General features: G+C 42.1%; 3 protein-coding genes and 1 long non-coding RNA gene across 4 annotated transcripts; 2 read left to right on the forward strand and 2 right to left on the reverse strand.

Moving 5' to 3' along the window:
- On the forward strand, positions 1 to 1,014 carry LOC115753062 (thylakoid lumenal 19 kDa protein, chloroplastic). The gene has a single exon (XM_030691554.2). It carries the CDS (start codon positions 116 to 118, stop codon positions 872 to 874), a length of 759 nt encoding a protein of 252 aa, XP_030547414.1. The 5' UTR covers positions 1 to 115; the 3' UTR covers positions 875 to 1,014.
- A 103-nt stretch (positions 1,015 to 1,117) lies between these two features.
- Positions 1,118 to 2,525, reverse strand: LOC115753064 (transcription initiation factor TFIID subunit 9). Its single transcript, XM_030691556.2, has 2 exons — positions 2,082 to 2,525; positions 1,118 to 1,578 (listed from the first exon to the last, which is right to left on the reverse strand). Exons 1-2 carry the CDS (start codon positions 2,337 to 2,339, stop codon positions 1,312 to 1,314), a joined length of 525 nt encoding a protein of 174 aa, XP_030547416.1. The 5' UTR covers positions 2,340 to 2,525; the 3' UTR covers positions 1,118 to 1,311.
- A 5,488-nt stretch (positions 2,526 to 8,013) lies between these two features.
- On the forward strand, positions 8,014 to 11,187 carry LOC115753060 (ADP,ATP carrier protein 1, mitochondrial-like). The gene is made up of 4 exons (XM_030691551.2): positions 8,014 to 8,171; positions 9,438 to 9,955; positions 10,046 to 10,417; positions 10,652 to 11,187. The coding sequence occupies exons 2-4, from the start codon at positions 9,449 to 9,451 to the stop codon at positions 10,946 to 10,948; spliced, it is 1,176 nt and encodes a 391-aa protein (XP_030547411.1). The 5' UTR covers positions 8,014 to 8,171; positions 9,438 to 9,448; the 3' UTR covers positions 10,949 to 11,187.
- Positions 8,241 to 8,974, reverse strand: LOC115753065. Its single transcript, XR_004016830.2, has 2 exons — positions 8,863 to 8,974; positions 8,241 to 8,832 (listed from the first exon to the last, which is right to left on the reverse strand). It is a non-coding gene; the product is annotated as an uncharacterized LOC115753065 (long non-coding RNA).
- Positions 11,188 to 11,401: the final 214 nt, after the last annotated feature.

An 11,401-nucleotide genomic window follows, 5' to 3' on the forward strand; every position in this document is an offset into this window, starting at 1 on the left:
TAACTGGCGTAGAGAATCGGATAAGAGAAAAATCAGCATCTTCAACTTGCAGAAACACCCGCATCCACCAATCCCCCTTCTCCACCAGACCAAGACCACCACCACCACCACCACCATGATGGCAACTTCACTCTCACCATCTACCATCCTCTCCTCCGCCACTGCTACCGCCACCAAATCGGTCCAAGCCCCTCTCACCGCCGCCACCAAAACCCATATCTCAGCAGCCCACCACCCCAACAAACACCCCTTCCCAGGCTGTGGCTCTGCCGCCGGTCTCGCAGCCACAGCCCTTGCCGCGGCCACCATACTCACCACCGCCCCACCTTCGCTAGCCGACTCACCACCAGCGACCTACCACCTCTACTACGGCACAGCAGCCAGCGCCGCCAACTACGGGGGCTACGGCGGCAATGCCAGCAAGAAGGACACGGCCGAGTACGTCTACGACGTGCCCGACGGTTGGAAAGAGAGGCTGGTCTCCAAAGTGGAGAAGGGCACCAATGGGACAGACAGCGAGTTTTACAACCCCAAGAAGAGGACGGAGAAGGAGTACCTGACTTTCCTCGCCGGGTTCAGGCAGTTGGCTCCGAAAGACACCGTCTTGAACAATTTGGCTCTGTCCGACGTGGAGTTGCAGGACCTGATCGCCAGTGCCGACAACATATCCTCGGAGGAGAAGAAGGATGAGAAGGGGCAGCTGTATTACGTGTACGAGATCGATGGGACTGGTGCTCACAGCTTGATCTCTGTAACCTGTGCCCAGAATAAGCTCTATGCCCACTTTGTTAATGCGCCCGCTCCTGAGTGGAATCGGGACCAGGAGACCTTGAGGCACATTCACGAGTCCTTCAAGACTGTCGGATCCTATTAGAACTTCTTTCCTGAGAAATTTGTAATCTGGGTTTCCTGATTTTCGTAAGCTCTTTTGAGTTTGACGATATGGCATGTGTCTCTATATACTAATATCGGAAGTTTTGTAAATCAGTCAGCACCGCACGGTGCTTCAAACCAGTTACATCGGATTTTGTAATGTCCACTCATAGGCTTTACTTGGCACTGCAGCTTTGACAAAGCAATTGCTACTGGAACAAGATAAAAAGTAAAGCTCATAACCTTTGCTTCTAAGAAAGCAACGTTACAGGTACAACAGTACCTGACAAGCACCAATCTTCCGGGCAGACAGCCCACGTACTGCATGCTATTCTTATACATAAAACGATCCAGTATGAACTACCACATGTCAGCATACAGTCCGACAGTTTCTCCAATTCTTTTCCCAGTCACGCCATACCTGTGAATACAGATCCTTCATTTGGGATGTTTAGAAAGGGGAAATGAAACTCTCTGTGGCGCACTCTGTGGCACATCTGTTTTCTGCTCCTGTGATGGATTGGCATCACTTCTTTCATCTTCTTCTGCTTCTTCCATTGCCTGAGCAGATTGCCTCCTCGGGATTGCAAGTTGGTAATTTGGGCTGATCAGCGTGTCCTGTTCTGGAGGAAGTGGAATTCCGGGACCTGATATTGTCTTTGGTAATGGAATCTTGTTCCTGTTTCTAGCCAATTCCAGTAAGACCTGATAGACAGTAACATCAGCATTGGTTTTTGAGCTCCCAGTACAATAACATCAAACGAGTAAAACACGAACACCAGACATATAACTGCGAGTTCACACACATATGCCTTCAATAATTAATGAATTAGATTATCCGAGCATTCAACAGCGAACACAAATGTCAAACACTTCGCCAAGACTGAAGTGTGCAGCTTAAAAATTTTGGACTTCATGGTCTTCACATGCCCAATGCCATGGAGAAAATGGAAAGTTAAGACATGCCAAATGCCATCGTGCAAACTGGAGGTCAAACTTAAGCTCAAGTTGAATGGACTACACTACAACCTACTGTGGTTTCTGCTTAATCGCCGGAGTTCCATTTACAAATTCACTCCATCAAGAAACTGTCAGGGCTGATATGAACAACACATCATGCATTGAAACAGAGGATCGTCCATGGTCATATGGACATATGCTCAATGATAACAAATCTATACAATTAACAGTATAAACACTTTACACACCTCTCGTGGTGGAGGTTGTGAAAAGGTGAAATTAACTTTTGACTGGACCGCAAGCTTAACATCATCGGGGTCAATTGCAGCCTTGCCAGCATGCTCCGAGTAGACTTGTGCATCTGTTAACACGTCAACCACATACCGGTACCACAGCTCTAAGAATTGGTGTATAACGCGAGGTTCATACTCCTCAACACCCATTGATTTCAGTAGTGACTTCACAACCCTGGCATCTCTGGGCAAGTCGTCGTCTTTCTCCGCCATCGCCTCTAATGTCTATGATGACTGCATAAAAAGACAGCACACAGATATCAGAAAAGATGTATAAAGCATATGCGATCACTTCGCATTTAAAAAGGCAGGACAAGAAAAAGGAGTTGCGAGAACTTAATTCCCTCAGCTTAAATCGACATTATAGGAGGAATTTAAGATTACTAAGTAATTCTTAAGAGACGTGCTTGGGAAGTAAACGTGAAGTACAAAATTACTCAGTTTCACGCGACAAAAAGGGGAAAAAATGTTATGGACGACGGGCCTGGCTGAGAACCACACTAATACTGACACGAGAAATTCTTTGTTAGCAACAGAATTTTGCTGGAGAGTGTTAAGGAAAGGTTACAATGAGCTGTCAATGACATGCTCTCTACTTTTCAGTAATCATGCCTCCAGTGAATCGTACTAAAGGGAAAATGTGAAAGAAACTCATTTAGGACCACAATGGGAGACGGAAATACTGCTATAGCCCAAAGGTTTCATTGATGAAAAGCAATCAAAATCTTCATGGTCCGGCAAGTTGACAAACTCCATCAACAACAGTAGCTAACACAGGTTCATTGACAACCTCTCAACTAAATATGTGTACGCTAAATTACAATGCTAGGCCAATCCTACCCAGATCAAACTGCAATTAAATAAGGGGGAATCACGCTGGCTTGCACGCTTTTTCCAGACAAGAACTATTCATCTAACTTCTCCTTTTCAAAAATATACAACTCATTTCGTGTTTGTCCCAGATTAATCATAATCTCCAGCCTTACTGTCTCCCTTTCATGGTATCTCTCAAGCCCTTAATATACACCACAATCGGCCTCATATCCCAGCACAACCAGAACATAAGAAAATATAAACGAAAAACCAAGAAATTACCTGGTTTTCGTTTGCAGCAGAGTGGACCCACAACACCAAAACCGAGCGGCGAGCAGCGAACGAGATCAAGCGGCGAGAGCGAGAGAGCTTGAAGGAGGCGAGCCAAGGAGATGAGGCGAGCTGAGGTGGCAAGACGAGGCGAGCGAGGAGGCGAGCTGCGGGCCTGAGGGGAGGCTGGCAGCCACGAGGAGAAGATCGGCGTCGAGGGAAGGCGAGGCGACAGAGCGAGAGACAAAAGCGAGATAGAGAGACTCGGAGAGGGGACGCGCGACAACGAGAGCAAACTGACAGATCGGGGAGGCCGAAAATTAGGTCACAATTTGGACTTTCAGAATTTGACCCTTTTAACTCCGGACACGCGAGTCCCGCGCGTGTCCGCGCGTGTCTGGGGCACGTCCTGACGTGTCGGACACCGATACGTGTCCGACACGCGAAAACGTCCTCCATAGGCGTGTCCGTGCTACATTTGCACCGGTCCTCTCTGGAGGGAGGTTTCCGCGTGTCGGCCCGACAGCGTGTCTCAGGGATAATTTGGGAAAATGGATGGGAAAAAAGGTCAAAAAAAAGAAAAAGAAAAACACATGATCATGCGGTGCAGTGAATTATTGAGAAGAAAAGGTCGTACCTTTCACCACTCCACAGCAAAGTTCTTCGAAAGGATCAATGAATGATTGCGAAGAAAAGACGTGGTTTTGCTCTGCTTCGCTTGTGAATACCTAAGAGTCGCTGATCCCCGACGGGCCTGGGCCTGGGCCTGTCACAACCCAATATCACTAGAGCAATGGCAGGACTCCAATCCAGTTGTTTACTTGTTTATTTCCTCCTTTGCTTATTTCGTGAGAACTACAACTAAGCGTGTTTCTCTCAGACAACGTAGAAAAGTTGAAAAATTGGAGAATGTTAGCTCAATTCATGGAAAAGTAGAATTTTGGCACTTGTTCCTGAATTAATACCAAAATTAATATTCTTCAACAGTTTTATCATAACAATAATAATTTATCATGTATATATAAAAATATATAACGTGTCCCCACGTGTCGAAATTCTCTATTTTTTGAGATATCCCGTGTCGCCGTGTCATGTCGCGTGTCATATTGGTGGTACATAGATTTTTTCCAGAGTTGCTCAGAATGGGTTGATCCGGTTCGGTCCAATTCAATTCTCAATGGATGGATTGGGACCGATGTGCACTTTTAATTGAGGGATTCGTGTTCTCTCTTCCCCTATTCTTGATGTTGTTTAAGAGGAGCTTATTACGAAGCTCCATGTCGCTCAATGGAAAAAAAAAAAAACCAAAATTACTTCTTTTTTTTTTTGTCATAAACCAAAATTACTTCAAAGGGTCAAAACTGTTTTCATTTTTTTTTCCTCACGGATATCCACGGAAAATTAATCTAGGAGATGTCATTATGAAATTTATTTTTGTTAAATATTTTTTTTAAAATTTTTGATGCTATAGAGATATTATTTTCCTGAAGAAAAGGCCTGTAGCAGGTTACTACCCCTCGGTTGCGCAAATTCCGGAAAATCAGAGTTTTCATACGACACCAATTATATAACAAGTAATAAATTTATCAAGCCTCATAAACAGGCCCAATCCAACGGCCCTAGTCACACATATATGGGCCGGACCGTTTTGGGCACGGCCCATCACAATTGATAGGCCCAATTCAACTCTTCGGTGTTTTCTCTTTGTTTCGCTTTTTCGCTTTTTTTTTTTTTTTTTTTTTTGCCCGAGAGAGGAAAAAACAAATGGAAGAAAACTGATAACTTTGTTACAGTGTCATCTTCTTCACTTCACAGCATTTCCCACGACATCGCGACCTGCAATTGCACCGCTCCACATGATCTGAATCTCAGATTCGCACCGTTGGTTCTTTTTCCCGATCAGTCGCGAACGGTAATGTCGCTCGACATCCCTCGCGGCGCCATCAAGCGGCTCCAGATCGCACTCCTAGAGGAAGCGAAAATCCCCTCCTACGACCCCAGCGACCCTTCGATTCCGCCTCTGCGCTCTTACGAAGAATCGATCGCCGAGTTCGATCCGTGCCCGCCGTATCTGCGTTGCAAGCATTGCAGAGGAAGGCTTCTCAGAGGCGTCAGCTCCGCGTTCTGCGTCTTCTGTGGGAAAGAACAGTTCGGCGATGTCCCCCCCGATCGGTGAGGTTTCTGCATCTCATTTTTGGTTTAATGTTGGGTGCTTCAGCTCTGGAATCTGCGTGAATTTGGGGAAGTTTGGCGGGATTAGATTTTTGTTTTTCTTGCTGCTTAACTCCTGTTACGAAGAGGAAGTAGTTAATATCGATTGTATATTCAATTACATGGCAAATGGATCAAAACTTAAAAATATGCTCAACACCATATTGTAATTCATGTTAAAATATGAAAAGCTTAAAAGAAAGCACAAATTAGCGATGTCTAACTTTAGAAACCTACAAATTTATTCCATAAAACCACCCACAAGGTCCAAAATCGGATAGATAATTAGATTAAGTTATAATTTTCAACTTTGAAATAAAGTTTTAACAAATAGGCAGTTAATTGTGTGTTTATAAGCCATTATAACTAGAAATTTCTAACATTTTATATAACTTTTATAAGTGAAAAAATGAGACGATAAATTAAAAATAACGACCTTCTCCAGGCAAAGTGATAACATGATGAATGATAAGATAATGTTTTTTTTTAGGTAATTTAACGGTTATATTGTGAAATTGATAATTTAAGAGAAATAGAAACAAAAGCAGTTATGCTTAACCAAAAAAGAAACAATATATTGAAGAGAGAGAGAGAGAGAAGGGTATTTAGGTCTATTGATTGAAAAAATGAGCGTCTTTGCCATAATGGAAGTGAAAATAGCGCGACAAAAAATAAAAATAAAAAATATGTTGGGAGTTTCGGAGGACTTGCATAGTCCAATCAACGCCTTGTCTCTCAATACAAGGAATCACAGCTCACCCATGTGCCACGTGGACTATGGGATTGTCTACGGTATATCACCGTGTCTGTACCATACAACCGAAAGAGAGTTATCCCGCATTCTTTGTGATTTTGATTTATACCACGAAAAACTCCAAGCTGTTATATTTATACAAGTTTACTCAAACCTAATTTTTTTGACTACAAAAATCCTAAATTGGTACGCCTGTAATAAATTTATCAAAAATTAATGTTTTTGATCACAAAAAAGCCTAAACTACTACACTTACGATAAATTTACCTCAAACTCATTTTTTGACCACAAAAAAATCCTAAAACCGGTACGCCTATGACAACTTTATCCTTCGATAATTTTCATTAAATTTTACCCTCAAATTGCTAAGTTATATGACACGTGGAAGTTAACGGGTATACTAATTTATGATTTTTACCATTCATTTATCACGGGTGTACCGGATTGGGCTTTTTCGTAATATTAACTCTATTTTACTAAAAACTAGCGGAAGATAAATTTATCACAAGTGTACCGGTTTGAAATTTTTAGTGGTAAAAAAAATTAATTTGGGGTAAATTTGTTATAAATATACTAGTTTGAGGTTTTTCTTGGTCAAAAAATTAATTTAGAATAAATTTGTCACGTGTGTATCAGTTTAAGATTTTCATGATATTAACCCTTATAATTTAGATTACCAAAATTTTTTGTACCACGCAATTGATCCGATATATGACTAGATGGCAAATGCCATGCCTTCTTGTAACAAGAAACCTGGAGTAAAAAATCACAATCTACCAAAGTACGGTGAAATAATCTATGCCATCGAACTAAAAGATTATTGTAGGAAGCCTTTTATCTTAGGTATGATAATTCCTTAGTTGAGTATTATACTGTTTTTTTTTTAATTTAAATTTATGTCATTGCGATAAAATGGTGTACGTATTCATAACACCTATTTGCTAATTTACGATGATAAGATACAAAGTAGTAAGCATTTCCAAAACGTCTACCAATACTCAAGGAGTTGCATGCAACAGCTTTGGCCAGGAATGATGAAGCGTCGTACTTTTGTGCGGAAGAAAATTCAATGTTTTACAGTTATACGAGATGAGTGGCGCGCATTTTCCTAAATTTGTCGTAGAATGTTAAAAACTAATGTGTGAGATTTTCGTTCTAAGTACGAATGAATGAAGTACGCCTTGGTACCACGTCATTTAACATTTAAAAGGCATATGATAATCGACCTTAAGTATTGCATAACGTTGTATATTTGGACAAGACGTTGAAAAATATCTCAATATTCGGGAAAGATGCAAATTTTTTTTTTTCATTGGGCAATATTGATGGTTATTTTAAATTTTTTTAAATAATTTATTTTTGGTAAAACAAACGGAGCATTTTTTTTTTGAAGTCAATGAATGATGATTATTACGGGATAATCAAATTAGAGAGTGAAAATGGGGTCGCGAAAAGGTTATTTCATGATTTAGGACAACTAGGGTATTAATATTTTGTGAGTTATTACATCAGCAGTCGGTTTAATGTGGTTCAAAGTCAATGAAAAGAGAGGTTAATTGCACACCGCATCATGGCGGCTGAAGTATTCCACTGGAGAATCCGAAGAGAATTGAGAATCGAACTACGAAAAATTACATCAAAGGAAGTTACCATCTTTTATGGACGGTGGAGAACTTCTTCAGGGCTCGTGGGTGGGCCCCCCTTGGTCATATGCCCCCCCCAAAAAAAAAAGGATAAGTGAAAAAAATGGAAGAGAGAGAGAAGGCATATATCGTCGTATCTCTCGTTTCAAACGCAGACCCTCTGACTCTCTGACTATAAAACGAAAAAAAGAAGACACGCAGGGGCGCCTCCCCTCCACACAAATCGCCATTGCTTTCGCCTCCTGCTTTCACCTCCCATCTTCTCTCCCACCTTCTGCGCGGCGCGAGAGAGAGAGAGATACAAACGCAGCGAGGTCCGACTTCCTCTCTCAGCCTCTCAATCGCTTTGTCCAGGTAACGAATACTTAAGGCTCTCTCTTTCGCATCTCCTCGCTCCACCTGAGATCCGTTTGCTTTTTCGCATTTTTGTTCTCAGGTTAGATCTTGATCTTCCGTCCGTAATCTCAGATCTGATCGTTTCGCTTCGTTATTGTTGCTGTTCCTCTTAGATCGATCTGCTCTTCTTCCTTCTCGTTTGATTTTCCCTTGTTATCTCCACTTCCTACGCCTCGATAGATTAGCCCATGATACCATTTCCAAGAGTATGGGAGTTGTCCTGTTTCGGTCGCCGCTAGCTCGGATCTTGGTTTAGTCCCTTTCTTCTCATCGTCAGTTTGTTAGATCTATATTTTTTTTAGCGGCGTAACTATGGAGTTCTGTGTAGGATTCGTCTAGTGGTGTTTGACTACGTTGCAACTTTCATCATTCCTTGTTACCTAGTTTGGCGGGTTTTTATCGGCGTAATCTTGCCATAGCTAGGATCTCTCCACAGGTCATTCTCTGATTCTATTGATCTTGCGATGAGGAACGTCTATCGGGTCCTCTCTTCGTTTAAGATGACTGTTCCTTAATTGCTTAAAGATTCTCTAGTCACGTGCTGGTGTTTGCCTACTGTTATTTCCAGCAAGACATCTTTCTCAAATTCTCCCAAGCATTTTTGCTGATAATATGTATTCTTACATGCATTCTGACTAATTGTGTATACACACTTGCGGAATATGTACGTATGTTTGCATAATTTTGCATATTGATTGATTAGGTCCTGTGTTCATAGCTCTACCTGCTCTCACATTGGAACCACAATCCACCTTCTTCTTTTTTTCCTCATTTACTCTCTCTTTGAAAGATCGCCTAATCATGTAACCAGCATTGCGTGCATAACATTTTCAGTTGCAATTTTCTATAGTTTGCTTCTGATATGTTGGTTGCTTGTTGACTGGATGCATTCGTTGCGGGACATTTAGTTCCTTTAGATTGTCTACACACATTTTAAGCGTTGGGATTTTATTTTCACAAAGAGGGATAACTTTTTATTGCAATAACAATAAAATAAAAATTGTCAACAAGGAGAGGAATGCCATAGCATCACAAACTTGTGTATTGATAGTGTTTTTTGATTACCTATTCCTGCTTGCGATCGGTGTGCAGCACTTTTCTTTGTTGCTGGTCTAAAATGACCATCTCTGAAGCTATGCCCTCTGCTCCTTAAACATATGGATTATAACCATCAAAGTTGCTTCAGTATGGTATTCTGTATATTAAGTGCATTTTTTCTTGCAGGTCAAGTAAATATGGTCGATCAAGGTCGAAACCCAACTGTCATGCAGAAGGTAGCTGGCCAGCTCCTTCTCCGCACTAGTCATTCTCAAGACATGCGAGGCTGCGATGGGGCTTTCCAGCGGCCTGCTTTGTACCAACGGCGTGCATATGGAAATTACACGAATGCTGCATTGAACTATCCAACGATGCCAGTGTGTAGAGCCTCCGCTGACTTGTCCATTGTTGCATCAACAGCATCTCCGGTATTCGTTCATGCCCCAGCAGAGAAAGGACTTGGTAGCTTTGCTATCGACTTCCTGATGGGTGGAGTCTCTGCTGCTGTGTCAAAAACAGCTGCTGCTCCCATCGAGCGCGTGAAGCTTCTAATTCAGAACCAGGATGAGATGATTAAGACCGGCAGGCTGTCTGAACCGTACAAGGGCATTGGTGACTGTTTTAAGAGGACAATGCAGGATGAGGGAGTTGTTTCCTTGTGGAGAGGGAACACGGCCAATGTTATCCGTTATTTCCCCACTCAGGTGACTCATGATATATACTTTGTCCTGTTTCTTGCAGCATATTTATGTGTTTAAGACATTTATCTTACTGTTATTTGGAATTTGGGCCAGGCCTTGAACTTTGCATTCAAGGATTACTTCAAGAGGCTGTTTAACTTCAAGAAAGACAGGGATGGCTACTGGAAGTGGTTTGCTGGTAACTTGGCATCAGGAGGTGCGGCTGGTGCTTCTTCCCTTCTGTTTGTGTACTCCCTGGATTATGCCCGTACACGTCTGGCCAATGATGCAAAGGCTGCCAAGAAGGGTGGAGGGAGGCAGTTCAATGGTCTAGTTGACGTTTACAGGAAGACACTAGCATCTGATGGTATTGCTGGCCTTTATCGTGGTTTCAACATTTCATGTGTTGGAATCATTGTCTACCGTGGTCTCTACTTTGGAATGTACGACTCTCTGAAGCCAGTTCTCTTGACTGGAAAGTTACAGGTGCATATTTCTTTGAACTTGTGTGGTAAATGAAATGAGGAACATATCTTCCTTGCCACATAATGAATTGACGGAGTTTCTTTTCAAGGAATAAAGCATAGGGCGATGCTTCAATTTGCTGTTGAGTTAGCTGTTCTGTTGAGCACTTCTATTACCATACGAAACTTAGTTGAACTTGCTATTACTTTTTTAGCTATTTCTCCATTTTGACGTGCAATTTTTTCGTCATTTCAGGATAGTTTCTTCGCTAGCTTTGCCCTTGGATGGCTCATCACAAATGGTGCTGGGCTTGCATCCTATCCAATTGACACTGTTCGCAGAAGAATGATGATGACCTCTGGTGAAGCTGTCAAGTACAAGAGTTCCCTGGATGCTTTCTCTCAAATTCTGAAGAATGAGGGTACAAAGTCTCTCTTCAAGGGTGCTGGTGCAAACATCCTCCGTGCCGTTGCCGGTGCTGGTGTGCTCGCCGGCTATGATAAGTTGCAGCTGATCGTATTCGGGAAGAAGTATGGATCTGGTGGTTCCTAAGCACGAACACAATGTCTAACGTGCCGTTTAGGTATTGATGGTGATGAAAATGATTGAGCTCTTACTCTTTAGCCCGGCAATTTTTTTGGTGAAATAAATCAAATTTAGAGGGAGTTAATCTCTCGAACAGTTGTTATTTTTGGCTGGAAATTTGACCCTATAGACCGTGAGTTATTGAGGCGGCAGTCTGTCATTTTGCTGCTAGGAAATTTATATTACATGATTTGGAGAATCTTTTTCGTGAGGTGTTCTGTAGGCTTCAAGAGAACCGGGTTTTAATCATATGGGAAGAGTCCCAGCATACGTTTTGTCATCCATGCAGATTAAATGTTCGAAATCATGATTATATGTTGGTGGTTATCTATCTCTCAGCCTGCGCGGCTGCTCCCTGTTTGATAGCCAGTTTATAGCAAGGTGTAGACAGAACATGCTTCCACGTAATACCAAGTGTGA

This window comes from Rhodamnia argentea, chromosome 5 (assembly GCF_020921035.1).
Source record: "Rhodamnia argentea isolate NSW1041297 chromosome 5, ASM2092103v1, whole genome shotgun sequence".
NCBI classification, from domain to species: Eukaryota; Viridiplantae; Streptophyta; class Magnoliopsida; order Myrtales; family Myrtaceae; genus Rhodamnia; species Rhodamnia argentea.